At 38.9% G+C, this 27205-nt stretch overlaps 1 gene segment (V, D, J or C); it reads right to left on the bottom strand.

The window, feature by feature from the left end:
- Positions 1-3232: 3232 nt before the first annotated feature.
- The window catches only part of LOC140483457 (Ig heavy chain C region, membrane-bound form-like), a 177906-nt gene continuing 153933 nt past the window's right edge, over positions 3233-27205 (bottom strand). Inside the window, 5 exon segments of the C gene segment in view lie at positions 3233-3241; positions 4827-4954; positions 8124-8453; positions 8962-9198; positions 11127-11255. Of these exon segments, the coding sequence occupies positions 3233-3241; positions 4827-4954; positions 8124-8453; positions 8962-9198; positions 11127-11255 (833 nt within the window).

Genomic DNA, 27205 nt, shown 5'->3' with positions numbered 1-27205 from the left:
CCCATTCTCATCATTCTTTCATTGAAGAGGTTTCTTCTGAATTCCCTTTTGGATTTCTTGAGATACCGTCTTATATTGACAGCCTCTAGTTATGTTCTATCCCAAAGTGAAATGTTTTTTTCTGTACCTTCTCCTTTCAAAACCTTTCATCATTTTAGAACTGTCAGCCTTCTTTTCAAGAGAGAAGTGAACAGCACAACAATTATTCCTTGATATGCACAGCCAGAAACTTGTGTAGCATTTTTATAAATCTTCTCTTCACTCTCTCTCATACATTCTATAATATGTCAACTCGAAATGCAGACAATACTCTTAATTATAGTCAACCAAATTTTTATAGGGACCCTACTTTCAAATCTATCCATTTCGAGATAAAGCTTAGAGCTTTGTTTGCATTTTTATGGCCTTTGGTTCCTGTGGTGAAATTGTTGATGACTGATGTAATTGTCTGAGATCCCTTTGTTTGTCTCCCTCACTTAGACGTGCATCTTTGAATAAATGACCTGCACATTATTCCTACTAAGATGTAACACCTTACGTTTATCTGTGTGGATCTTCATTTGCTAATTATTTGAACATACAGTAAATTAATTAATGATCTCTTGCAACTTCTTGTAGTCCTCAGAATTGGCTACATTTCAACATTCCTTTCCAATTTGGTGACATTGAATTGCTAATTTGTTTGTCGTAATTAGATACAATATTTAATTTGCAGTTTTACTTTATTTTGTTTTGAATTTTTACAGAGGTGCAGTAATCCACACGTTAACTATAATAACTAAATGTAGAATGACAGATAGATGAAAATTATTACAAACACAGGACTAATTAATAGACTCTATTAACTGCAACGTCAGAACAGGGAATTATTTTTTACATGAATGATATGGTGAGATTATCCGTAGTGCAATAACTTTTTCTCAATTTTTGCTTTGCAATTTATTTCCCCAGGTCTTTCTGTGCTACTGGTATGAAATTGAAAAGGCACTGTCCTCCATTTTAAACTAAATAATAATAAAAAAAAGCATTTATATAAAATGTAACATGATTTATGAAGCCATCCCTCTAGGCTTATACATATTCACAGCCATGTAGAGTTATACAGGGAGAGGCTGAATAGGCTGGAGCTGATTTCTCTGGAGCGTTGGAGGCTCAGGTGTGACTTTATAAAGGTTTATAAAATCATCAGAGGCATGGATATGGTGAATAGACAAGGTCTTTTCCCTGAGGTGGGTGGTGTCTCATCTAAACCTTTACTCCTGAGTATAGGTTTAGAGTGAGAGGGGAAAAATTTGAAAGTACCTCAGGAATAACTTTTGCAGAGTATGGTGTGTATGGAATGAACTGCTAGAGGAAGCGGTGGAGGCTGGTGCAATTTCAATATTTAAAAGGCATCTGAGTGTGTATACGAATAGGAAGGGTTTAGAGTGATATGGGCCAAGTACTGGCAAATGGAACTAGACTAGTTTAGGATATCTGGTCAGCATGGGCAAGTGAGACTGAAAGATCTGTTTCCAAGTTGTACATCTCTATGACTCTATGATTTACCCTTTTGCTCTTAATATACTAGTCGAATCTCTTTGGATTATCTTTAACATTATCTCCCAAGGCTACCTCATTTTCCTTTCTTGCCCTCCTCATTTCCCTCTTTAGAATGTCCCTGCACCTCTTGTACTCTTCGAGATTCACTTGATCTCATTTATCTATATCTCATATATGATTCATTGTTAATCTGAACCAGAGCCTCAATATCTTTATTCCTCCAGTGTTCCCCCCTCTTACCAGCCTTATCTTCATACTAACAGGAACGTCACGCCTCCGAACTCTCGTTATCTCACTTCTGAAAGCCTTACTCTTGCCGGCCGTCCCTTGAGCTGCAAACAATCTACTCCAATTAACCCTTGAAAGTTTTTGTCTCATACTATCAAAATTTGCCCGAGTCCAATTAAGAACTTTAACACATGTAATGCCAATCCTGTCCATAGATATTGTACAACTAATCGAATTATGACCCCGGCCCCAAAAAGCTCCCCCACTAACAATTCAGTCACTTGCCCTGCCTTATATCACGAGTAGGTCAGGTTTGCTACTTCTGTGATAGTTACATCTGCATATTAATGAAGAAAATTGACATTAGCACTTACTAAATTCCTTACCATCCAAGCTCTTAAGACCATGGCTGTCCCACTTTATGTTTGGAAGTTTAAAATTTTCTTTTATTACAATCCTATTGTTCTTATGTATAAACAAGATCTCTCCAAATATTTGTTACTCAATTTCACTCTGACTACTGTGGGGACTATTACAATTGCATCAAAGTAATCATGCCATTCTTATTTATGAGTTCCATCCACATAGCTTCACTGGACCTTGTGTTAGAACAGCAGTAATGTTTCACCACAAGAAAAATGGACTTCAATCTCCTTCTGGCTCTTCCTACTTCTGCCATACCTTTGATGGTGGGAGGGGCTTTCAACATAAATTATCCAATTTACTGGTGATGGTTAGGAGCTGAAAATAAAGATACTATGGGTGACTTGGGTGATGGGAAATAAAAGGTTACATTGTGTGGAAGGAAATTTCTGGATATAAACAAGAATTTTAAAAAACGAACTCCATTTTGTCTGCCCAGGTCTTGCCTACACCGCTGTACCTCCAGAGGACTTTCCTTTTATTTTGATGAGTTCAAGTTAATCTTACCCACTGTTTTGTACTTGTCAACCATTTGTTAACGGGGATTTGCCGTTTCAAAATATAGGTTGCCTTATTGTGTACTTTCTCAGAGTTCAGTGTTTGGAGTCCTTGTTGTTTCACCCTGTGCTTTGGTCTATAATGCAAAATTACAGAACAATATTAATAGCAATTTAAGGTAAAATGTTAGGATACTGGAAGAACAGCATCAAGTTTGACACAGGGGTTGTGGGACAGGACATGGAAAGCAGCAGGGTTTCCAAAACTTCGGGTATCTGCCTTCCCTGATCGAAATCAACCTGTGATTTATAATTTTTGAGGATTGCTATTCATCAATATCAGTGTGTCAGGTAGTCAGGTAGATCTCAGTCTCAGGGAGGTGTGACGTGCTTCTTTGTTTAGTGATGAGCTCAGGGGAACATACAATAGTAAAGGTGTAAACCCAAAGGGGCACAGGAGCAGAGGATCCTCCGTGTGTATGTGCACAAATCAGGGAATGTACCATGACACATGGACAGAAGAGCAAATAATCCCGACTTCATCAATAACGCTGTAGAGAACAAACACAAAGCAATTATGTTCAACTGAAATAAAACAGTCTCTTGTCTCACCTGTAATATTGCATCTAGTTTCAGGTGCCACGTTTTTGAAAAAAATTCGAAGTTATGAGATTGGGTGCGTGACTGATTCACAACACTATTCCCGGGATGATTTACCTCACCGACTCTGAGAAATTGAGAATGTTCTCCTCTGCTGATAGTTTCCAGACTCAGTGAACAGTTGCTATGATTGGTTCTCAATTCCGTCTTGTGTCACACAGATCTCAATGGCTGAATGTTTCAAGTACTCATGAGCTCTGCCTTGCCGGATCAACATCGACCTCTGATTTATTATTTGTGAGGGTTGCTGTTCAGTAATATCCCTGAATCAGATAGATCTCAGTCTCATTCCCTGGGATTCAACAGGTGTGGTGTGTCAAATAGATCCCAGGAATTGTGCTCCATGAGATTTATGTATGAGAAAAACTCCAGTTCTGAGAATCCGCCCTTGGATTGTGCACGTGTTGTGTCTGAATATCTGACTGAACGGTGACATTTTTGGCTGATGAACTTTTCATTGGGCACTTTAGGTGGCGATTTATGCATTACTGACCCAGGCTGTCTTCGCATTGGGAGTACTTTTAGTTTAGACAGTGTAGAGTAAATTTTCAAACTCCTTTGCATGCCTTTTATAGTCTTCTGGTGGAGCAAAGCTCCTAATTTGTATCATTAGGTGACACGAGGCCGTGACCCTTTGTGCAGAAGAGGAAATGTTCTCTCATCATTCTGCCTCTGGAGTGTTCCATCAGGCATATCGAGTGATAGATGTATTTACATTAGTGGGCTGCATGGTAGCGCAGCATTAAACTAAATGACTGGATGAAACACAGCCAAACAGAACAATTGAAAGTATTTGGCTGGGAAAGGAGTAGGATGTGGGAAAATGTATTATTACTGACTGGGCCTTGAAGAGAGAATTAAGCAATCTCAAGGTTAGTACATATTCATTCGAGATTTATTAACCATTTCAGAAAGCATTTGTATCCAAAAAGTTGATGTAAAAGCTAACATAAATGAATATAATGGCTGGATGCAACATTGAGATGAGAACACATGCACTGTGAGGTGGGAAGTTTCTGTACATCAGTAACAGTCACAAGAAAGGGAATACAAAGGCTCATCAGAAAGGGGAGGCAACCATTCTGAGTAAGGAACTAATAAAAGCAAAACAAATGGGCTTCAAACAACTGGGAAGCTACAAGTTCTTCCAACCACAACCATCTCAAAGATATCAAAGTAAAAATGAAAATCCATCAATAATTGTCTCAGTTACACGCTGAAAAACTGAAGTAATCTCACTGTTAGAGTCAGCAACAGGACAGATTGTAGATTGGTAATTCAGAGACCTTGATAAGCAGATCAGGAAAATCAAGGGGGTCCACAATTCATTCACTTAAGCTGGAAAAGAGAGATAAAGCAATGACGCAGTTATTTATGATCAGGGACTTTCAGATTTAATGTTTATTCAATGGCACACTTAGAATTTCACAAAACATTTTGGGCTGCTTGGCGTGAGAAAGATGTCATTATCCTCACCTTCACCAGAGTGATGGCAGCGCTGTAGAAAATACTCAGGAAGAACAAGGTGATGAACGTGGAAGCAGTTGTCCAGATGTTGCTGTTATCATCGTCATAGTCTTCAATCCAAGTGCGATCTATTGAATCTATGAATATAAAGCAAGAGAACGCATTTAGATTGTTTATTGATCCAGATCGATCTATATGCATCCAAGTAATGTAATTAGAGACCATTACATCTTCATAAAACAGTCAGGTATTTCTCAAGTGTGACTCTTATCAGTATCTATTAGTGCATTATTGAATCTCAGCAAGAAATTACAAATACTACCTGCACATGTTCGTTCTTCATTGTCCATATCAGAACGTTTTAAATTATTTTTATTTTAATCTAATATTTAAGGATATTATTATTTGAGGAATGCTTATTATGAATGATTATTTTAATTATATCATTATATTTTAAATATAGGCTGTGACAGCACTTTAGTTGAAAATTGTGGTCATCACTGAATAAAAGTTCAAATGTGATTCTCAGCTTTATGTATTGATGACCAATTGCTTGGCAAATCGTGAATATAAGTGACATCACAGTCAGGACATTGCTTCATATTTTTGTTTGTAGGATCTGTAAATTTAGGAATAAGTTTTTGTACATGTGTCCCATAATTTATTTGATCTACTGCTTGGTGTGTTTGGTTTTCCTTTAATGTTTGTGTATGTGGTTATGAGAGTCTCTTACTTCACTCTTGCCCATGTTCGAGTCTGTGCATGAATAAACATATTCCTGTTCCTTTACTGCTGGTGAGCTCATGTGTTTGTGCAGCTAAATTTTGGTCTTTTCACATTATGTAAGCATCATCATGCTAATATGCCACTTCGTTGCTCCCTATGCTTATCTTGTAATGTCTTTGTGAGTGTTCACTTTTCATTAGTGCTATCTAAAATGTGTGCCTATGTGTCTGTTTCAGATCCTACCTAAACTAGGTTATTTTCATGTTTATGCTTAATAAATGTTAGCATGCAATGTTATGTTTTGATGGATGTTTATATTTATATGATGATGTCTGCTTGTGTGGCAATCTTTCCTAAACCATCTCCTGATAAGTTTGTTTGTGTTATTGTTTGTGGATGCTTGCTGACGCTGGTACCCATTATCCTTATTTAATAAACGTCCCTCTATTTGTTGATCTATGCACTTGTGTGTCTGCATGTGAGACTCTGAATTTGTGTGTATGTGTGACATTGTATACATGCTGACCAATGTCGTTTAAAAAAACTAATTAAGCTACTTCTGTTATCGTATGTCTGTGATTCTGAAAATGGGAAAATAATGATATTAATGTTTATCTCTGTGCACTTACGTGCCTGTGTGAGTTGACATATGGGAGGACATTTTTCGGAATTTGTACCTGTGTGTTCATGCGTGCATGTCTGTATGCATTGTGCTGGATGAATATATATGTATTCATGCCCATTTGTGTGTTACCGTGTGTCTATGTTTCTCATGGTTATGTGTGAGTATCCCTGTTCATTTTAGATTAGATTAGATTACTTACAGTGTGGAAACAGGCCCTTCGGCCCAACAAGTCCACACCGCGCCGCCGATGCGTACCCACCCATACCCCTACATCTACATCTACCCCTTACCTAACACTATGGGCAATTTAGCTTGGCCAATTCACCTAACCTGCACATCTTTGGACTGTGGGAGGAAACCGGAGCACCCGGAGGAAACCCACGCAGACACGGGGAGAACGTGCAAACTCCACACAGTCAGTCGCCTGAGGCGGGAATTGAACCCGGGTCTCCGGCGCTGTGAGGCAGCAGTGCTAACCACTGTGCCACCGTGCCGCCCACAAATGATTTTCATTTGTGCAAATGATTTTCATTCGGTGTATGTGAGTTTTTGTATGAGCATAGGTGAGTGTTCAAGTACCACTTGCATGTGTGGCTCTGTGCGAGTATGCGTGTGTGACATCTTATCTATATGCACATTTGAGTGTGCACATAAATATGTGTCTTTAGGTGAGAGCCAGTATATATGTCATTACGTGTATATTTGTGATCATCTCTTTGTATCTGTTCTTATATCAGACTGTAATTTTTATTATTCTAAATTATTGTTCTAATTTTAATGGATTGCCCATAATTAGATTTGACCTTTTTGTTGTAGGAAACATTTCCCATCATCGTGGAGAGATAAGCGTTTTATGAGCAACTCTTCTGTTGCAGTGATAGAATTTCTGTCTCTGAGAGAAAAGGCATGAGTTCAAATCTCCACTGCCCCAGAGATAACATTTCTGAATATGTTTATTAGAAAATGTCTACTTGTGTTCTGTATGTGAAAGAAAATGATATCAGGTATTCGAATAACAGAATTGATCTGATGTGCTCCAGAAAACTGAGACAAAACTATGGAATTCAAACCGGGACGATGCAAACGCCAGTTTTGGATTATGGGAATCAATGTTAATCATTTGTTAACAGAGCCAAGCGTGTCCAACATGCTTCAAAGGTATTATTTTGCATGGAAATGTTAAATCTTTGGACAGTAAGCAAGAAGCTGACAGTTCCTGTTCGTAACTGGGTTACATTAAAGAGGACATCTACCATGAAAACTCTGCACAGGGAGCAAGAGGACAGACCATTCATCGTTCCCCTCCCCTCTCCTCTACGACAACTTATCTGTCGATTCTCTTTGGTGTGAAAGTGAAGATACATTCTGTCAACTCATATGGTTGCAAAAGATCCCTGGCAGCTACCCAGAAAGAAAGGTTACATTCAAACTCCTGTGCACTCTTTACGATTGGTATGTTCCAATCAAATTTAATTTTAAATTGTCTTAAATTTACATTTCCAATTGGTGCAATGTGGCAGTTTAAAACTGACATGAATTTTGTAAGAATGTCCAATCGGGAGAATCAAGAACACCAAGTTCAAAACTCGTGCTCTTCCCTTGATATAAAATGGACATTGTCAGATTTTGTCACAGAGGGATTTAGGATGGAAAAGGTACTTGGCGGAATCCTGCAATGAGTGATCTTTACTCTGTCTCTGACCCAGAGTGTATCTGAGCTGGGAACATTAACTGCACAAGGCACTCGTCCTAGACCTGTGAATAATCGACTTTAACTACACAGATGCAATGTAAGTCAGAGTGGGAAACAACCAATTCAGTATTTGACTCACAACTGGAGGAAAATAAAACTTTATTACTTTTGTTGAGTTATTAAATGCAACTTTGAGATTTTTATTGACATGAATTAACAGTGTCCATCAATGCAAGTGAAATGTTTACAAAACTCGGTTTACCGCTGGATTTATCGACTGTTCTGTTGATGATCTTCAATGGAATCGCGTCATGTCCCACCACACAGCAGTAAGAAGCACCGCTGGCCCACTCCTCTGCTGTAATGGATAACAGGCTGTACATGAAGAAGGAGATGGTGTCACTCTCCGCCATCACCTCGGTGTTCTTGTAGTTACTGGGCTTCACCGGCTTGTCATTGTTTGTCCACTTGACGAAGATCTCTCGGGGGGAGAAACCTCTCCCTAAACAGGTGAGGGAGAGAAAACTCTGAGCGGAGATTTCTTCTGTTGGTGGCAGGAGGACCGACACTGATGGCTCCTGCGAATTAATCACTGCAGAATATTTGAGTCAAATATAAATCAACCAAAAAAATACAGAACCAATCTCACAATTTCACTAAATATTAAAATACGCCATTTTTAATTTGGGATTTATTCACTTCCGTTTTCTAAAGGAGCAGAATGGGACACATTCTGTTCAGTTAAAAAAATGTAAAGTTTAATATGAAAGTTGTCTCCGTGTTTCCAGCCCACAACAAGGGCATTCTGTCCAATTGTCATTGCTGATGGTGACATCACAACCCAGGTTTCTTCACACCTTATCTGGCTTAATCAGAATACAATATCCTTTGGTCCATCTTCTTAATCAGCTACTTAGCTGTCCTGCCATTAATGCTCCCAACGATGTTTGTTCATTACCAATCAAAGCCTGTCATTGATGTAACTGGATCTGGATTACACATGGGATCCTTTGTGCTTTAATCTCACCGCTCATCCTTGTGGATGGAGTATCTCAGCGGAGTCGGTAGATTCTGATGGTACACCACACATTCAAAAGTACAGCCACTCAGCCAGGCTTCAGTAGAAATGTCTAATTTGCTGATCACGCTGTTGGGATTCTGTCCAGGCTGGTCAGCAATCTCTGATTTCAGACGCTTCTTTTCTTGTGTCCAGGTAACATTGACTCCAGAAGGAAGATTGGACACAACGCAGGTTAACGTCACTGTCGCCTCCAGTGAGACCTGTTCTCCTGGCGGTGGGAGGATTTTAACGGTATTGGCGTGGCACTCGGCATCTTCTATGAAACAAAAATCAAAGTCAATGAAAACTTCCTCTTTATGATACAAACACCCAATCTTGAGATTACTTCTTCACAGGGTGAGGACACCACTTTCGAAATGGCAACTCCAACTATTGCTGAAACAATGCTTACTATTGTTGATGTATTTTGATTTGTGAAAGCATTTGTGATTACCTATGACAAATTCTGTGTAATTATTCCTGGAGAACACTGACTTTGTAACAATTGAAACCTGTGAAAAAGTAAAATCATCGAAGATACCATCATATAACCCACGGAATTACCTTTCTTTCAGAGTTTGTCTCTCACTTAACATCATCTATTAATACTTGTGACAAGAGTAATCTGATTATAATGAGTTCATTTCCATATAGATAACCCATAGGTGCAAATGCTACTGGTCACGCTGACTGCCAAATCACATCCCAAATTTTGGACAAATTATAATAAATAATAATTATTCTCTTTGCAGAGTTCTAAAGTGTTGCAGGAGTGGTGAACAACGATGGAAATTCTGTTCATTATATTTAAAGTGATTGAAAATCCTTTGTGTTATTGGTGTGATATCTTTCTCTAATTTATGCCATTGTTCCTCGTGGGCTGAGTTTGGAGTAGATCTGAAAACAAGACACTGAGTACAGAATTGGATATTGAGAAGGACACCCATCTCCTTAAGTCTTTCTCTCCATTCAGTTAGTTCATAACTGGTCTGTACTTTCACTTTATTTACCAAGCTGCATTTTTAAAATTTCTTCATAGAACAGGGAAGAAAAAAAACCAAGCAAAAGCATCTTAAACTAATCTACAAATGCGATGGAAATGTGCACTAGTTTTATAGACATCCACGACCCCCTGTGTAAACATCGACACCCCATACCAGGCTAAATCAGCCTGTCTCGAGTTCCTCGTTAATTCATCCCAGCATTCTTACTAGAATTGATTCTCCTGCCACAACCATTAATTACAGAGAGCATCTTAAAGAAGCTCAGTGAGATCACGTTTAGCCCAGTTAATCAAATGTGATACCCACTTGGTCTGTGGTCTGATCCCATAAATGAAGTTAAAGAGCTCAGTACCAGATAAAAATCGATGTCACACAATGTCCAAGGCCAACATTCCGGAGCAGGGAGTAAAGCACTGAATGCATTTTCACTTATTTTCAAGTAAGGGTCACTGCATATTTTAACCACGTGATTTTGAGACCACAACATCATAAGATAGAGGATCAGAATAAGGCTGTTCAACCAATCCAGAGTTTAGATCAGAATGATGCTGTAAAAGCACAGGTCAGGCAGCATTCGATGAGCAGGAAAATCAACATTTCGGGTTAAAGCCGTTCTACTGTCTTCCTCCCAACCTAAACAAGAGCCGATCTATCTCTGGCTTGAATACACACAATGGCCTGGCCTCCACAGCCCTCTGCAGCAACAAGTTCCACAGATTCGTCGCCTGCTGGCTGAAGAAATTCCTCCCAATCTCAGTTCTAAATGGTGCCACTTTGACCCTGAGAGTGTGGCCTTGGGTCCTAGCCTCGCCTATCATTAAAAACATCTATTCCACATGCACTCGACCTCAGTCTCTCAGTATTTTCTATGTTTCAACCAGATATCTATCCAATATCCCCCCTCCACCCCCAAACCTATCCTTGAAGCGGCTACGAGGCAAGGAATCAGCACTCTGAATGCCTCTCCCAGCATGGTCAGATAACGAACTATTTATCAAACCTCACTGTCTATATATCTATCTATCTTCAACATGTTGAATTATGAGCAATGCTAATGTAACACTCAAACTGAAATGAGATACGTGGCATGTTGAGAAATGAGAAGCTGTACTGTGCTGTTTACTACGCATGATAAATTAGTGTGTTTGATTCACATCAGAGATTAGAATGATTTCCAGGTCCCTTAGTATGTGTCTCTTACCCTGGAGTGCGGTGACGTTTTTACTTCGAATGTTCCCTCCATGAGTGACCTGGCAGGTATAGACCGCGCTGTTGAACCATTCACCATAAGGGACCAGCAGCCGACTCGTCACCGAGAAGTTCCCGTTTGCTTCACACACGGGAGACGTGAAGAAGCCAGAATCCAAGTATTGGCCATTTTCCAATCAAGTCAAGGAGATTGACTTCGGATGGAAATCGATGATTGAACAGACGATGGTTGCTGCTTGCGATTTCTTCACTGGAAGTCACAGTTAGGAGAAGGGTTGGTTGAAGAATATCTGGACCTTTAGGAAACACATGGCATAAATTATCTGACCAATTTCATAACAAATACAATCAGTTCTCATATATCAAGGTTTCTTGTGCTGAATGGATACAAGAATCCTCATTGTGCAGAGTGCTGGAGAAGCTGGGATCCACACAGAAAGATCAGCAGGACAATGTGAAAGGCTAAAATTAGAGGACACAGCAAGAGAGTCAAGGAGGCATAGAAACTATAGGCCGGTTAAATCAGAAGGGAGATAGCAATGTTGTATGGTATTTGTTTTAATGACAGAGTCTGATGAACAAGGCAGATGAATTACTGGCATAATTGAGGAAATGGTGCGGTTGCTATCACGGAGACATATTGAGAGCGGGGCAGGAGTGGCTATTCAATATTCCAGGATTTAGTGCTGTCAGGTGAGACGGGGAATGATGGAAAAGGATGGGGGTGGGGGTGTGCGGTATAGAATGTTGCTTTTGTCGCAATTCTGACAAGGGTATATTGGGCTATTGAGAAATGAAATCATGGATACCTCCTCGAGCGATGGCAAGTGGACAGTACTTCAAAACCAAAATACAGCAAACATAACTACTGGGAGAGCACGATAGACCTTACTATAGGTCCTAAAGACCAAGTGCAGATACATGGGAAAATTTCAGAAGAAAGAAAATTAAATAGGGGAATTAGAAAAGTGGTTTTTAACTTCCTCAGCATAGACTTGGATATTCATTTTTGACAAAAGTTTAGAGGGAGCAGAATTCTGAAAATGCCCCCAGGAGAATATTTTAACAAAGTATGTGTTTAATACAGAGAATTTTAATCTAGACATTTCAAGAGAGGGGTGAACCTGGACTTAACTTTAGGGAATGAAGTCAACCCAATGGGTAAAACATCAATGGTGGAGCACTTTGCAGACAGTGATCGCTGGATTCCAGATTGTTTTGGAAAGGGATAGAAATTGGCCCAAAGTTCTGAAGGGGGGAAGGACAATTTTAATAAGATCAGGTGATGATTTGACCAGAGTGGACTGGAAGCTGGCACTTAGTGGGTGGCACGGTGGCACAGTGGTTAGCACTGCTGCCTCACAGCGCCTGAGACCCGGGTTCAATTCCCGCCTGTGTGGAGTTTGCACGTTCTCCCCGTGTCTGCGTGGGTTTCCTCCGGGTGCTCCGGTTTCCTCCCACAGTCCAAAGATGTGCAGGCCAGGTGAATTGGCCATGCTAAATTGCCCATAGTGTTAGGTAAGGGGTAAATGTAGATGTAGGGGTATGGGTGGGTTACGCTTCGGCGGGGCGGTGTGGACTTGTTGGGCCGAAGGGCCTGTTTCCACACTGTAAGTAATCTAATCTAATCTAATCTAAATCAGAGCCGTGTGACACATTTAAGAAAGAAATAAGAAAAGCGCAAGAAGGATATTTTAGAGGAAGCCACTGCATGGGACCAAGAATGGAGCGGGCTCTGGATGCCAAAGGGCATGGAGGGGGAGATAATGAGAAACTAAGGAGGCTTCTGGTCTGTACTGAAATCTGAAAACAATAGAAACTCGTATAAAGTACAGAACGTGCAAGGGGGAGTTTGAAAGAAAGAGGAATTAGAAGAGCAAATGGGACCATGAGAAACTAAAGAGGCTTCTGGTCTGTACTGAAATCTGAAAACAATAAAAACTAGAATAAAGTGCAGAACGTGCAAGGGGGAGTTTGAAAGAAAGAGGAATTAGAAGAGCAAATGGGACCATGAGAAAATAATAACAGTCAAAATAGAGGAAAATATTTTTAAAAGTTACAGGCTCATTCATAAAAGAATAATTTGGGAAACAGTAATGCCCAATAAGTGTTATTATTGGAGTGGAGACAGAGGATTAGGTTGCGGTCGAAATGAATGTTTTGTGTAAGTGTTCACTAGTAAGAGTGACAATGTGGGGACAGAAATCATAGAAAAGTGTTGTGATGTACTTTCAGAAATTAGGACACATGATGTGATGTCCTGTGTTGTCTTGCTGGTTGAAAAGTGGTTATATTTCCAGGGCAGATGAAATGTATACCAAGCTGTTGAGCGATGCAAAGGATGAAATGGTTGGGTCACTGACAGTAATTTAGAATTCCTGTCTGTCCACAGCAGTTGTGCCAAGTGAGTGTAGATCAGCCAATGTTGCACTGTTATGCAGGACAAAAGAAGGGATAAACAATGAAGCCACTAGCTAGTCTCAGTGGTAGGGTAACGATTGAACAGTGGAATTAGTCTTCATTTGGAAGATCAGTCAACAATTTTCAGCACGGTTTTACTGAGAGGAAGTCATGTCTAACAATTTGATGGTAGTTTTCAGACAGATAACTCGATGTCCAGATGATAGCAATAATCAGAGCCAATGGGATCCGAGTTTATTTGACACATTGGATTCAGAACTGGCTGAGTTGTGGGAGCAGGGGATAATGGTCATCATGGTGGTCTGTAGGGATTGGTGTTGATTTCCTTGCTGTTTCTCTTATATACAAATGATTGAGACTCAAATTTCGGAGGGTTAACCAGTTAAATTCACAGATGAAAGAAAAATTGTCATATTGGTAAGTCATGAGTATAATTGCTTTAGAATGCAGGAGGATATACAAGGGTTGGTTATATGTGAAGAGAAGTTGCAAATGGAAATTATTCTGGATAAATGAAAGGTGATGTAATTCAGTAGAAGAAACTGCAAGGTATTAGGTTTTGAATGGTGGAATCCTGGAAAGGACTGAGGATCTTTGGTGCACGTACCCACCGATCCCCTATAGTACTGTGTCATCTGGATAAAGACGCTGAGAAGGTGGGGAGGATATTTGCTTTTATTAGCCGAGACACTGACAATGAAGAGTAGGGAGATGATACTGGAACTTAATAAAACACTGGTTACGCCATACCGAAGCGTTGTATGCATGTTATTGAAGGAATGTGATTACACTGAAGGCAGTATTGATGAAATTTGCCAGAATCTTGCCTGGGTTGGACGGTTTTAGTGATGAAACTAGATTAGATATACAGGGGTTTTCCTTGGAGCAGAGGAGAATTAGGGAGAAGATGATTGTGATATCTATGCCCAAATTAATTCCAGACATGGTCAACTGGATGACACCTTTCCCTTTGATGGAGAGATCAATGCCTCAGGGGCACAGGGTGAAGGTGAGGCCAGGAGGTTTAGAGTGGATCTCAGGGGAAAACAAAATCAAATAGATGGTGGTGTGAGTCTGGATCTCAGTGCCTATAAGTCATGTAGAGACTGAGCCCCTCATAATAAGTACGAAGTAATTAGATGCATCCTTGCAAAGGCAAGGCAAGGCAATGGATCAAGTGCTGGCACATGAGATTGGAGTAGTTAGGTGGCTGTTATTGATATGTGTGGATTGGATGGACCAAAGGGCCTTTCTCCCGTGCTGTATAAGATGATTCAGTGAAAACGGTTATAAATAATGCCTTATTCATGTTAATCCCAGATGTTCTGTTTATCTCAGTTCCCACAGCACTTACGTGGACATGGCATTTCTTTGATGTTGTGTGACCTGCTGTGTTGAACCTCACAGTAGATTTTGCTGGGACAATCTACCGCTGACTCGGGCAGTGTTAATTGGCTCCTCAGGGTGTAGATTCCCTTCTTGTTTCTCATTGATGGGTAAGTCTTCAATCCAGCTGAAAATGTTTTGCTGGAAAAGCGCAGCAGGTCAGGCAGCATCCAAGGAACAATAGAATCAAAGTTTCGGGCATAAGCCCTTCTTCAGGAATGAGGAAAGTGTGTCCAGCAGGCTAAGATAAAAGGTAGGGAGGAGGGACTTGGGGGAGGGGCGTTGGGAATGCAATAGGTGGAGGCAGGTCAAGGTAAGGGTGATAGGCCGGAGTGGGGTGGGGGTGGAGTCTTCAATCCAGTTGTGATTAGCTCCCCACCTTTCTTCCAGGTTACCTTGGTGACGTCAGGGGAATAGACCATCGCCAAAAAACCAAAGATCACAGAACCGGTATTGTGCTTCTGACAGGTGGAGACCAGGCCATAAAGCGTGGGGGGAGACGGTGTCTCTACAATAGAATGGCAAATTGTTTTCACTGAACGAACAGAGCTATTTCTTAATCATATAATGGGAATGAAGCTTACCTCATTTTTAGCAAGGCAATCACACATTATATTTCTTTATTCCAGGGAAGTATAGTGTTAAATTAATGGAATATAATGGTTGGGATGTTTCAATTGGAAATTGTCAGAGATTTAAAGCTTACTTTCATGAGCAATTAATTCCAGCCTCATTGTGTAACGTTAAATACTCAGAGAAATGTCTTTCAGAAATGGTATCTCCCTTTGTTATGATGAGTCGAATCATTAAATCTGGGATAGTTTTTGCTTGTTAATCAAAGGTGTTAAAGAGTTTTAGCCAAAGGGCGGCCTGTGGATTTAACTCACTAGATGCACCATGACCTAAGTAAGTTGTGGAACAGCTCGAGGGGCTGAGTGCCCCCCTCTTGCTCCAACCTTCCTATCATTCATTAAGCTAGCACTGGCGGTGAATACATTTTATTAAAACATTTCAACAAATTAACTGTTTCACACATGATTTAAAAAAAAAACTTCTGTTGATTATTTGGAACGGGATCATTGACATCCTCTATTTGAGTGATCAAAATAACTTCCACCCAATTACAGCAGCCACTGCACTCTGGAGTGTGTTGTTACTTCATAATAGTTTCTTGAGAGACAACACCTTGAGATCAGGGCGGTCAAATTCAATGATTTCTGATATTTAATATCCCTGAACATCCGCAATTTGTTCAAATGCATCTTTTCTCTGAAGGACGTGTTTCATCGAACAGAACGTTTTTCAATGAAACAACAAACTTTAAATGCTAAAAAACCAAAATAAGGACAGAAATTTCTGAAGAAACTCAGCAGGTATGGCAGCCCTGTGGAGAGAAAGCAAGGCTAGCCTTTCACATCCAGAGACCCCCCTCTTCAGCAAATCATTTTCAGGCTTTTGGCACAAGAGCTCACACCTGTTCAGTTAGACAGTGATTACATTTGCTTGACTCCTGTTGGAAAAAGGATTCTTAGCAGAGGTACTGGATGGTCTAAGATAGCATATGAAGACCAACTGAAAAGCTATCGCCATCTGCTGCAAGTGTTGGATTCAGCGGAACCCCCACCGTACTGAACAATCAAATTCAGCTACAGCACTGGTTTAATATAAAGTAAAACAGCCTAAGCATAATCTCATCAAATATGCTTCGAAAATGATTCATTCTGGGTTAATTATAAATGATATTGTTAGAACAGCAAGTCAAAAGCTGGGATTTCTTTGAGCACTTACTACATTAACCCCATCTAGCGATGCCCAAAAGCTTGTGAACAAATATTGATCTGGAAAAAGCTGCTAACCACCAAAATTCTGTTTAATACCCAGGAGACACAAGTCAGGACAGCGACTGAATAGATTTCACTGGCCTCTGTGAGTGGAATTCCAACACACACCCAAACATCTCAATCTGCTTTCTTACATTGAAGTAACCTGATAAGAGATGGTGTTACATACCTCTCTAACAGGTTGTAAGTGAACACAGGCCACCTGGCACAGAATCAGGGACCCTACTAAAACATCTCAACAGACCTGAACACAATGAGCTCGACACTATCACGGATAACACAGCCCACCTGTTTGACAGTACATAAACCATGTTAGTGATTAACACCTTCCAACAACCAGGGATTGTTCCAGAATGTTTGTACAATGAAGGTAAAATTTCAACATTTATCCAAGAACACTTTGACAGCAGCTCCGAATTGTTCAAACTCTATGGGAACTACAGAGGAATAAAACTAGGAATTGCATTGCCATCAATCACTGTCACTGGATTTCACCCTAGAACTCCCTTCCTCTTTCCCCCGTGAATGTTGGTGCACCAGATGTTTTACTTAGTTTTAAAAGGATTAAAATGTTTTGAAGTGTAATATGACTGTTGCCAGTGACATTAAAAGCTGATGATAAGTTTTCAAATAATAAGATGCAAAAAAATTCTGATTCCGCAATGTGCCACTAAACATGTCCTGCACAACTGAGGCACAAAGAAAATATGCAGCATATTTCCCTCTGCCTCACTCAATCAAATATCTATTGTTGCCAACAATCAATTTCAAAACTCTTGGTATCTGCCTTTTGCTCCTGAAATGTTCATTCTGATTGGAACAACTTAGTCAGAGCTCTCAGTTCTGAGGCACCTAATCGATTATTGTATTTCTGGCAGATAAAAGTGGTTTTGAATCGCGAGATGAAATTAAACTGTCTGAGAGTCAGGTATCTGAACTAGACAATTTACAAATGGTCAGGACCGTTAACAAGTTAGTCGGAGATAGCACTGAAACAAACTGCACAACAGATTTAATCCTAGCAGATACGTTGCTCAATTCCTCACGTCAAGTATATTCACTGTAATTGAACATTCATCATAGGAACTAACCAGAGGATTAATGTGAACAAGAATGTGTTCACAATGAACATAAATAACCACTGAGTTAATAAACTTAATAAGTCATTGTACTTAACAAAATTATTGAGGTCGGAAATATCGCCAATTAAAGCACAGATCCGGAGGCAATGGATTATTCTCTAAATTATTTTTAAATATTCTTAAAACATTTCTTGAACTGTGGAGATTTTGCATTTACTGCATAAAGTCAATACTGCATTCCATGTGAAAAGCATTTCTGTTGAAGAAACTAGGGCAAGTTTATTTTCTTGTTAACTGCTTTTAATGTACAAAAATGTTTAAAAAGGTATGAATTGAAAACTTGCTTCTGTCTGGAGTTGCCCACTTTAACGGATGTCTACGTAAATGTGGGCACTTCTGCCTCACAGATCCAGGTACCCAGGCTTGGTTCCAGCCTCGGGTGACTGTGTGGAGTTCACACATTCTCCCCTGTGTCTGTGTGGATTTCCTCCCACAATCCAAAGATGTGCATGTCAAGTGAACTGGCCATGCTATATTGTCCATAGTGTTAGGTGTATTAGTCAGGGGTAAATATAGGGTAGAGCAATGGGTCTGAGTGGGTTATTCTTCACAGGGTCGGTGTGGACTTGTTGGGCAAAATGGCTCGATACATACTGCAGGAAATCTAATCTAAATGATTGTCACACTTAACTAATGTGATCAGATTCTTTCCCATTGCTACATTGCAATAAATCGGCGAAATATATTAATTAAAATAAATATTACTCTAATTTCAGTGTTTGACTAAACAATGTGCTCTGTTATCCTCTAGTTCATGTCTTCTGCAAATTTGTGAACTCTGCATCCGTCCGAACACATCGATGTAAAATGAATTCTCTGCGTTTGCAGCAAGTACTCCCATAGTTTTAAGAGTAGAGTTCCTACAGTATGGAAACAGGCCATTTGGCCCAAAAATTCCACACTGACCCTCTGAACAGTAAGTAGCCCATCCAGACCCATTCCACCTAACTTACATTTACCGCTGAATAATGTACTCTAAACTAGACATCCCTGGACACTATGGCTGTGCTAAATTGCAAAATCACCTGACCTGCACATCTTTGGATTATGAGATTAAACCGGAGGACCAGGAAGAAACCCATGCAGACAAAGGGAGAATGTGCAAATTCCACGCAGACAGTCACCCGCATGTGGAATCGAACCTCGGACCCGGTCACTGTGAGGCAGCAGTGCCAACCACTGAGCCACCATGATGCCCTGTGAGTTCATGAGTGGATTATTTTAATTAATTCTAAATTTGGCCTTGGTCACATAATTCACTATGGCAGTTGTTTCTGAAAGAATGACTCTTCAGTTGATATTTTGTTGCAAAATGTAACTATTTATTTAAAATGGACAAATTGCGAAAACCTAAAGCAGTGTGCAGATTAAATAATTCAATTAATGTTTTATTTCTTTCCTGCGAATCCAGTTTAATCGGGGACATAATAATTAATTAACTCAAGTTCCTTATTGAAAACGATCACAAAAATGAAACTGATCTGTTCCTCATCAAATCGAGCAGAATTTCCAAATGGTCTTTGACAATGATCTTTTCCAGCCAGAGAAATTATATGCAGTGTACAGCAGAATTTAAAGGTGTTTCTTGATGAATGATAATACAGTCATGGCGTTTTTGCTCAAGAGCAAGAACGATTAGAATATTATACTTTTGAAATTCTATTTATATTTCTCTATGACTTGTAAACTGTTTAAAGACAGACCTTGTAAATGAACTAGATAGTTGAATTCTGAATGTGGATTGTAAAGCATGGATTAGATTAATCCTTAATTATTACTTCTAAGTAAAGATTGCACCCGAAGGTATCTGTTTTCCCTTCATTTCGAAAATCTTTGTGATTTGCATTTTACTTCATAAAGTAGGCTTTATAAAATTTCAACTCGCATGCTGATTGCATTGAATGAGGAACCTGCAGCGGTTCACTGTCACCAACCATGTTGACAGTGCACAAACAATGTAGAAACCAGAAACTGCTTCCCAAATATAACAAATTTAATGCTACCGAAGCACAGTACCTTCTCAACAGAGCAAAGATCACCAAATCATAACACGATGTGTTTGCAGCAGAACGAGCTCTGCAAGCATTTTCAGCAGAACCAAGAACATGATGTAACTTCACAAAAACAAATCCAAATTGAAGTCTAACAAAACTGCTCAGAATAAAGCAAACTAATGATTAAATTGAATAGAAATAACAAGTCACAACCACAGCCTTCTGTGTGAGGGGACGTAACACTAAAAAGCTGTAACATTTCCGGCAACAGTTCAACTTATTTCCAATCTGTAAAACCTTCCTGATCATGACAATCTTGTGCAGCGTAGAGTAGAACGGTTGAAGGCATATATTGATTAATCACTTCAAGATCAAAACAAAATTACTTGAATGGACAAATATTACCACATTAAAATTTTAAGTTAGTGTCAATTACGCAATCTGATCAATTCTGCAGTTTCAGATCTTAGTCCCAAACTTTATTTTGAATAAGGCTACTCAAAACAAAATTCAGTTACATTATAATTAGAACAGAGATTTTTTTAAAAAGTCAATGCATTAAAAACTCGTTTTATTTCCATTTCTCACGCTTCCGGGTTTCTACCTTAAGTTGGTTTTCAGAAAGTTACAAAAGGATGTAATTTCTTTCAATCAAGCAGAGACAAAATGTCATATGAGTTTAACAAATGCAGACTGATTCACGAAAAACAAAGAACTTCACAAATATTGGTAATGAAAAGTAATCCAGAGAGACGATCTCCTTACCAGAAATAAAACACCAGTTACAGAAAGCATGTAAACGCAGATCAATTCTATAAACTGAATAAGAATCTAATCAACTCAATTCAACAGAATCAAGAAAAATAAAATCAGAATCCAATTAACTCAAAACAACAGATTTAAATGAAACATAATCAGAATCCAACCAAGTCAATTCAACAGAATCAAATAAAACAATTTCAAAAGCCAATCAACGCAATTCAACAAAACCAAGTAAAAACAAAGTCAGAATCCAAACAATTCAGTTCAAACCGAATCAACTAAAACAAAGTCAAAATCCAATCAACGCAGTTCAACCGAGTCAAGTAAAACAAACTCAGAATCTAATCAACAGAATGAAATATAGCACCGCAAGAAAATTTTATGACAGTTTCTAACCTGCTTGTCATCAACAAAATTAACAAAATAAATGTGAAAATATAATTATGGTAAGAGCATTATGAATACGGGAATATATTCAAGAAATGAATAATGCTATTTTAGCATATTTTAATCATGGTTGGTAATATTTCGAACATCGTTGAATTCTTAGCATAATTGCGCTAGTGAATTCTGATCATTTTTGATAAATTTTTATCTTGTTTTATACTTCACAGAGTAACACGTGAGCTGATTCTCAAAATCCCCAACTGGTGTATCAATAATTATCACCACTTTTACAAATTAAATAGTGATACTAGCATAAGACCCCATAGAACTAATACTGCACTGCAAGTTAAGACGGTTTGTTGATAACAAAAGTCACAGTCAGGGTGTCACTGGCATTAAACATTATTTTTACCTGACTGATTAAGAGACATTAGGTGTTTCAAGTAACCCAGCTACAGAGAATGCCCATCTGATAAAAAGAAAATACACCGAGCAACTGACTCCATCATCACCATGTTAACTATTTGCTGGGCCTTAACTGAAGTCTATAATCAGTCTGAACAAAAATCAATCCGAACCAAACCAAACTCAGCACAGAATCTGAGTTTCATTTAATTCAGAAATTAGTCACATGAATAGAAAGTTTTTAAAAAAGTCATAAAGAAAGTTCAAGGGTCTTACCCTGAAGTCACAGTCACCATGGTCCCTTGGCCCCAGTAGCCAAGATCGTCACAGTGTTATGTTCTCTGGACTGGGTCACACAATAACTAGCTCTGTATAAAACAAATCAATAATCTACCATTATTTTAAATTTTCAGAAATACAGGCAAAATAAAGTCACGATAAATCTTCAGCACATAATTGCGCTAGTGAATTCTGATCATTCTTGATAATTTTTTATATTGTTTTATACTTCACAGACTAACACGTGAGCTGATTCTCAAAATTCCCAACTGGTGTATCAATAATTATCACCACTTTTACAAATTAAATAGTGATACTAGCATAAGACCCCACAGAACTAAAACTGCACTGCAAGTTAAGACGGTTTGTAGAACTAATCACTGACCACTTTCAAACAATGGAGGCTTATAGCTTTATGTATTGCTCCTAATTGCAGTGTCACTCCAGTTATATTACTGTGAGACACATTGTGTCAAATACTATGACAGACTGTAAACTGAAAAATGCAGATAATTCCATCACTTCCTGAAAAGCAGTGATTCAGACTCCTCTAAAAATGATTCAGTGCATTATTTCAGGTTTTAATATTCATTGTATTTTGAAAGCTTGGAATACTTTTACAGGTTTGGTCTGCATTTAACTTGACAATCAATACGAAGAAGGTAGAAAAAAATTATACATTTGTACAAACTAGCTCCATGAATTGCATTTAAATTGCATCTCACATTATTTCTCGCCACTGCCACGGTAGAAATCACCAACTTGAGATAAATCGTCGTCAGTGGTTTTTGTATGAGGATGTCGCTATGCACAACATTGTGACCCCCTTGCACAGCAATAGATGGCGGTGTCTTCGAACTTCAGGCTCCCCATGTCCAACGAGAAAATGTTGTTTGAAGTGTCTTTGGACGCAGTAAATCGCCCCTTAATCGCTGGTGCATCGTTATTGCTGGATAGACTATTGTACCAAAGGAGCCACTCCAGACCCTATCCCAGAACCTGTCGGACCCAGTACATGCTGTAGCTGCCAAGATCGAACCCGCTGGTTTTATTGGTCAGTTTCAGGCTGCCTGCGGGATGGCCAATCTCTGCCTCTGGCTGAGTTGAAACAACCTCCGACTGGACAAATTTAAAAAGAAAACAAATAAACCTTGATCATTAATGTCTTCCTGCGGTAGACTAACAAAGAGGGACTTGAACGGAAAACACTGACATGAATAGATAGTCAGTAACAAATTGAGAAAAAGTGTAGACACAATCATCCTGATAACTTGTGGGAAACGGCTCTGTCAAGATCTTTCTAAACAAAGCCGACCCAGGAGTGTTGAATTACCGTCCAGTGACCAGGATTTATATAGCCATCAGAAGGGGCAGGCTTACAGCTTCTGCCTGTTGGTTTCCTGCTGGAGGCTGAGACCGGATCCTGGTATCAGCTTGCACAGCCCGAACACATGGGATCATGTCTTTACATGAGATTACGCTTAAACATGGACATAAACAGATCTTGGGATATTTGTTTTGCTGAATAGATTCTTTGGAAGTGTTTTTTTAAAATGGTGGAAGTAAAATTGAGTCGTTTCAGGTCTGTTTCACATGATAGTTGCAAGTATTTTGTTTAAAAAAAACAATTTCAATTGGAAGATAGCTCCCTTTATTTCTGCATTCATTCACAAGCGGATAAAACTAAATTCAAAGTTCAAACATATTACTAGCTAGTAAAACAATTGAGTTTTTTTCCCCGGACACTGCAAGTCTCTGTCCCACTACAAAATAACATGAAATTCATACTAAACATTTAAAAATTCAATTTAGGCAACTGAATAGAGAGCGTGTTCAAAGTGATTATATTTAGAATATTCATTTAGAAGTTAACTCCCTTTAATTCTACATTCAACCACAAGGCAGATAAAGCTAAAAGAACTTCAATAATATTATTAGCCAACAAAATTAGTGACTTTATTTTGCTTCTCTCAAAGTCTCTCTCACATTACAAAATGACATATCATTTCTAATCTGCGTTACTAAATTCAGTTTAGGAAACCTAATATGGAACACGTCTGAAGTGATTATGTTTAGAATGTCGGTGTATGTCACTAAACGGTTTGGACCCGGAGATTAGAAGCACCTCCTTACGTTGCAGAATGTCTCTCCTTGCATCTATTTTTTTCAAATTGCTCCGACCCTAAAATGCATAGTAAAGGAAAGCTGTGTGCCTGAGAAACAAAATGTGAGTTGTCAGTGATACATAACAAATAGGTAAACTTTTGAAAGAGCATGAACTAGAACAGGACAGTCCATAAGCTTTTTGCAAAATCCTCAACAGCTAAACCATTGCAGGTAACTATCTGGGTACATCAGGAATGTTTGGTTAAATTAGACAGTATTACAATAATCATTACCACAAATATAAGTCATAAACAGTACATTGTTCTGCTCACTGATAGCTCTGACAGGAGCAGTTAACTCATAAAAATCAGCAAAAATTCGCTGTTCCACTACACCAGTGTTCACCATGTATAAAGGGTCCACTCATTTTTAATGAGATACATGAATCAGAGAATAGTGCAACAAGTGATGTGAGTTTGAACCAATTCAAGTTTGTTAACTTAGTTTGAGATGATAGCAAATGTTACTGCAATGTGAGATTGTGGATCCATTAACTTCATATTCAGGAGCTTTAAAGATACTCAATAAACAGGCTGAACTAACCAGAACGTCATTGCATTCAATGTCCTGTTTTCTAATAATCATACAGTGAATGCTGTATTCAGTGACTTTCCTTTTTAAACAAGAAATGCCAAGTGAAATGTGTCCATTGTGAGTAAATGGGAAAATATAGTTTGTTTGGTAGGATTTTACTTTAGTTGATTCATTTTCCCTTGAATCGGCCGGATATAATAGTTGGCAGCAATTAAGCTGACTACAGAAAAGTTCCTTGAGTTCCCAGTTTCATTTACTGGAAGCAGGTGAAGTTTCTGCAGTGGATCAAAGATATTTTGTCTCACTGTTGACCAGTTGGTGGAAAGCCAACTGCAAACCATAACGACTGCCTCTGCAGAAACAAATCTACTCAGCAACAATGCTGGAGAAAACTTTATTTTTCCGTTGTGTAACTTGGAGAACTAGCCCTTCCTCTCATTGAAGGAAATATTTGCAGGGTCTCAGACACAACCTAAACATCAACAGTTCATTCGAGGATCACTACAGCACTGTTTAATATTGAAAAAAATAGATAAATAGTCATAGAGTCATGTAGTGATACAGCATGGTTACAGACACTTCGGTCCAACCAGTCCATGCCAGTCATAATCTCAAACTAAACTAAACACCTGTGCGTACTTGGCCCATATCCTTCCAAATATTTGATATAAAATTACTTATCCAAATGTCTTCTATAGGTTGTAAGTATCCACTAACAAATCATCCCACACACAAACCATTCTCTGTGTAAAAAGTTGTCTCTGGTATCTTTTTAAAAACATTTCTCCTCTCATTGTAAAAACATGTTCCTTATTGTTGAAATCCCCCACCATAGGGAAAATACACCAGTGTCTTAGTCAAAAATTGAAAACAATCTCAGCTCCAAACATTTACAAAATATCACTATGGATCTTCCTTGAGTCCAAAAAAAATATTGTCTCCTTTGATCAATGATTTCTAAAATTTACTCGTATATCTGTTGTGAAGGACGTTTTCAAATAACTTCTGAAGTGCAACTTTGTTAAAAATAGGGATTTTTAGTCATAGTTTCTGAAATAATCAAGAAAATAATTAACTGTTAGAACAAGCTCTTTCAAAGGGAGAGGATTTGCAATGTTTGAAACCATACAGTGCAGTGTTTTATTTGAATCCAATGTCGGTCAGAGTGAGATGCAGACAAGGTGATCTCTCCATGTATTGATTCCGTTAATCAGACAAATCGACATACCTGTCTGTACAAAACTGTATTATTTGTTTAGTTGAACAAAATTTCGGAAATAGATCAAACAGAATGTATTCGGCTGGGAAGGTGATGGATACAGAAGACAGAATCAAAAACGGGGAACATTAAATCTGAAGAGAGAGTAACAAGTAGTACAAGATCAAAGACACGAAAAGGTGCATGTCGATGTGTTCCAGACGTTAGTGAATCGAATGAGCTTGTTGGATGGTCGAGAGACTCGTCCAATGACGTCCTGGAATCAGACTGAATTAGAGATCGCAAAGTCGATTTGCAAATGTCACTTCAATGTGATCACTTCACACTCTCTGTCCTGATATAGGCCACACTGGCAGATGTTTCCGCCAGATTGCGTCCCCTGGGTTTATTTTCTGATCAGAAGTGAGATGTGTGGCTTGCTGCTGGCACATAGAAACAGGAGGTTGAGCGCCAGCTGAGAATGATACATCAGGCGGTACTTTTCGTATTATCAGCACAAACAGTCTTCCTACCTCTGAGGGTGAACACACACTGACAGCATCAAGACCAAACGGACAGATTGCTGTTGGTATCAACAGTGTATTCAATTCCATTACCATTTTCCAGAGTCACAAGATTATTACAGCTAGAGTAAATTATCTGTCAGAGAGATAAGAAGAGATATTTTTGGGTGAAAGGAGCTAAATGACAATATGTAGTTTCGCACATATACCTATGTTTAAAAGTAGAAAGCTTGAGGGAAGTTAATAAATAAATCTAAGAGACAGCATTCATTAAAAGTTGGAATTGTAAGGTTTAAGCAGTAAAATTCAGTATGGCTTTGGTGGAAGTGATATCATATCGGAAGTGGTTGATTCTGTTTTCCGGAGAGGCAATGAGATTTGTCATCGTGTGTAAAAAATGGATGTCATGAGCTTCTTAACTTCAATCAGGTTTTTCTCCAGATCTTGCATCTTCAATATGGTAAGGTTTCATGGGATCTGGTGCAGTTTGGCACATGCATTGAAGGTTTATTTGTTGGCAGAAGGTAATGGTCGAAGGTAGTCATTGTAAAGACATTTTGTCTCCAATGGCTTACTATACGACTTGAGGCTGGATACTTTGCTATTTGCAGCGTATATGAACGATCTAGTCAAGAATGTTGCAATTTTTATCACTTAGTTCAAAGATAAGGTGAAAACCGTTTGGTTATTTAATTAATGAAGAGGAAAGCCAGCGTTACATCGATGACCTTGCCTGTCGGAGAGAAGAATTGAAACCAGAACATTATCTCCTAAAGTCTGTGAACGAAAGCATTTTCGAGACTAACAATTTAAGCAAATATACGATGCATTGTTGGAATCTAGAAAACACAAAGGATAAGCGATCTTCTATTGTGCATATCCATATCATGGAGTGGGGAGTGGGGTTATAGTCTGGAGATATTGTGGCTAGACCATTAATTCAGGAAACTGGGGTCTCATCCCACAGTACTGCCATATCAAGTCGTGAACTAAAGTTGATAATTACACAACTCATTGGAGGAATAAGCTGCA

The sequence above is a fragment of the Chiloscyllium punctatum genome, chromosome 12 (genome assembly GCF_047496795.1).
Source record: "Chiloscyllium punctatum isolate Juve2018m chromosome 12, sChiPun1.3, whole genome shotgun sequence".
NCBI lineage: Eukaryota > Metazoa > Chordata > Chondrichthyes > Orectolobiformes > Hemiscylliidae > Chiloscyllium > Chiloscyllium punctatum.
This window is presented reverse-complemented; position numbering and strand designations above follow the sequence as displayed.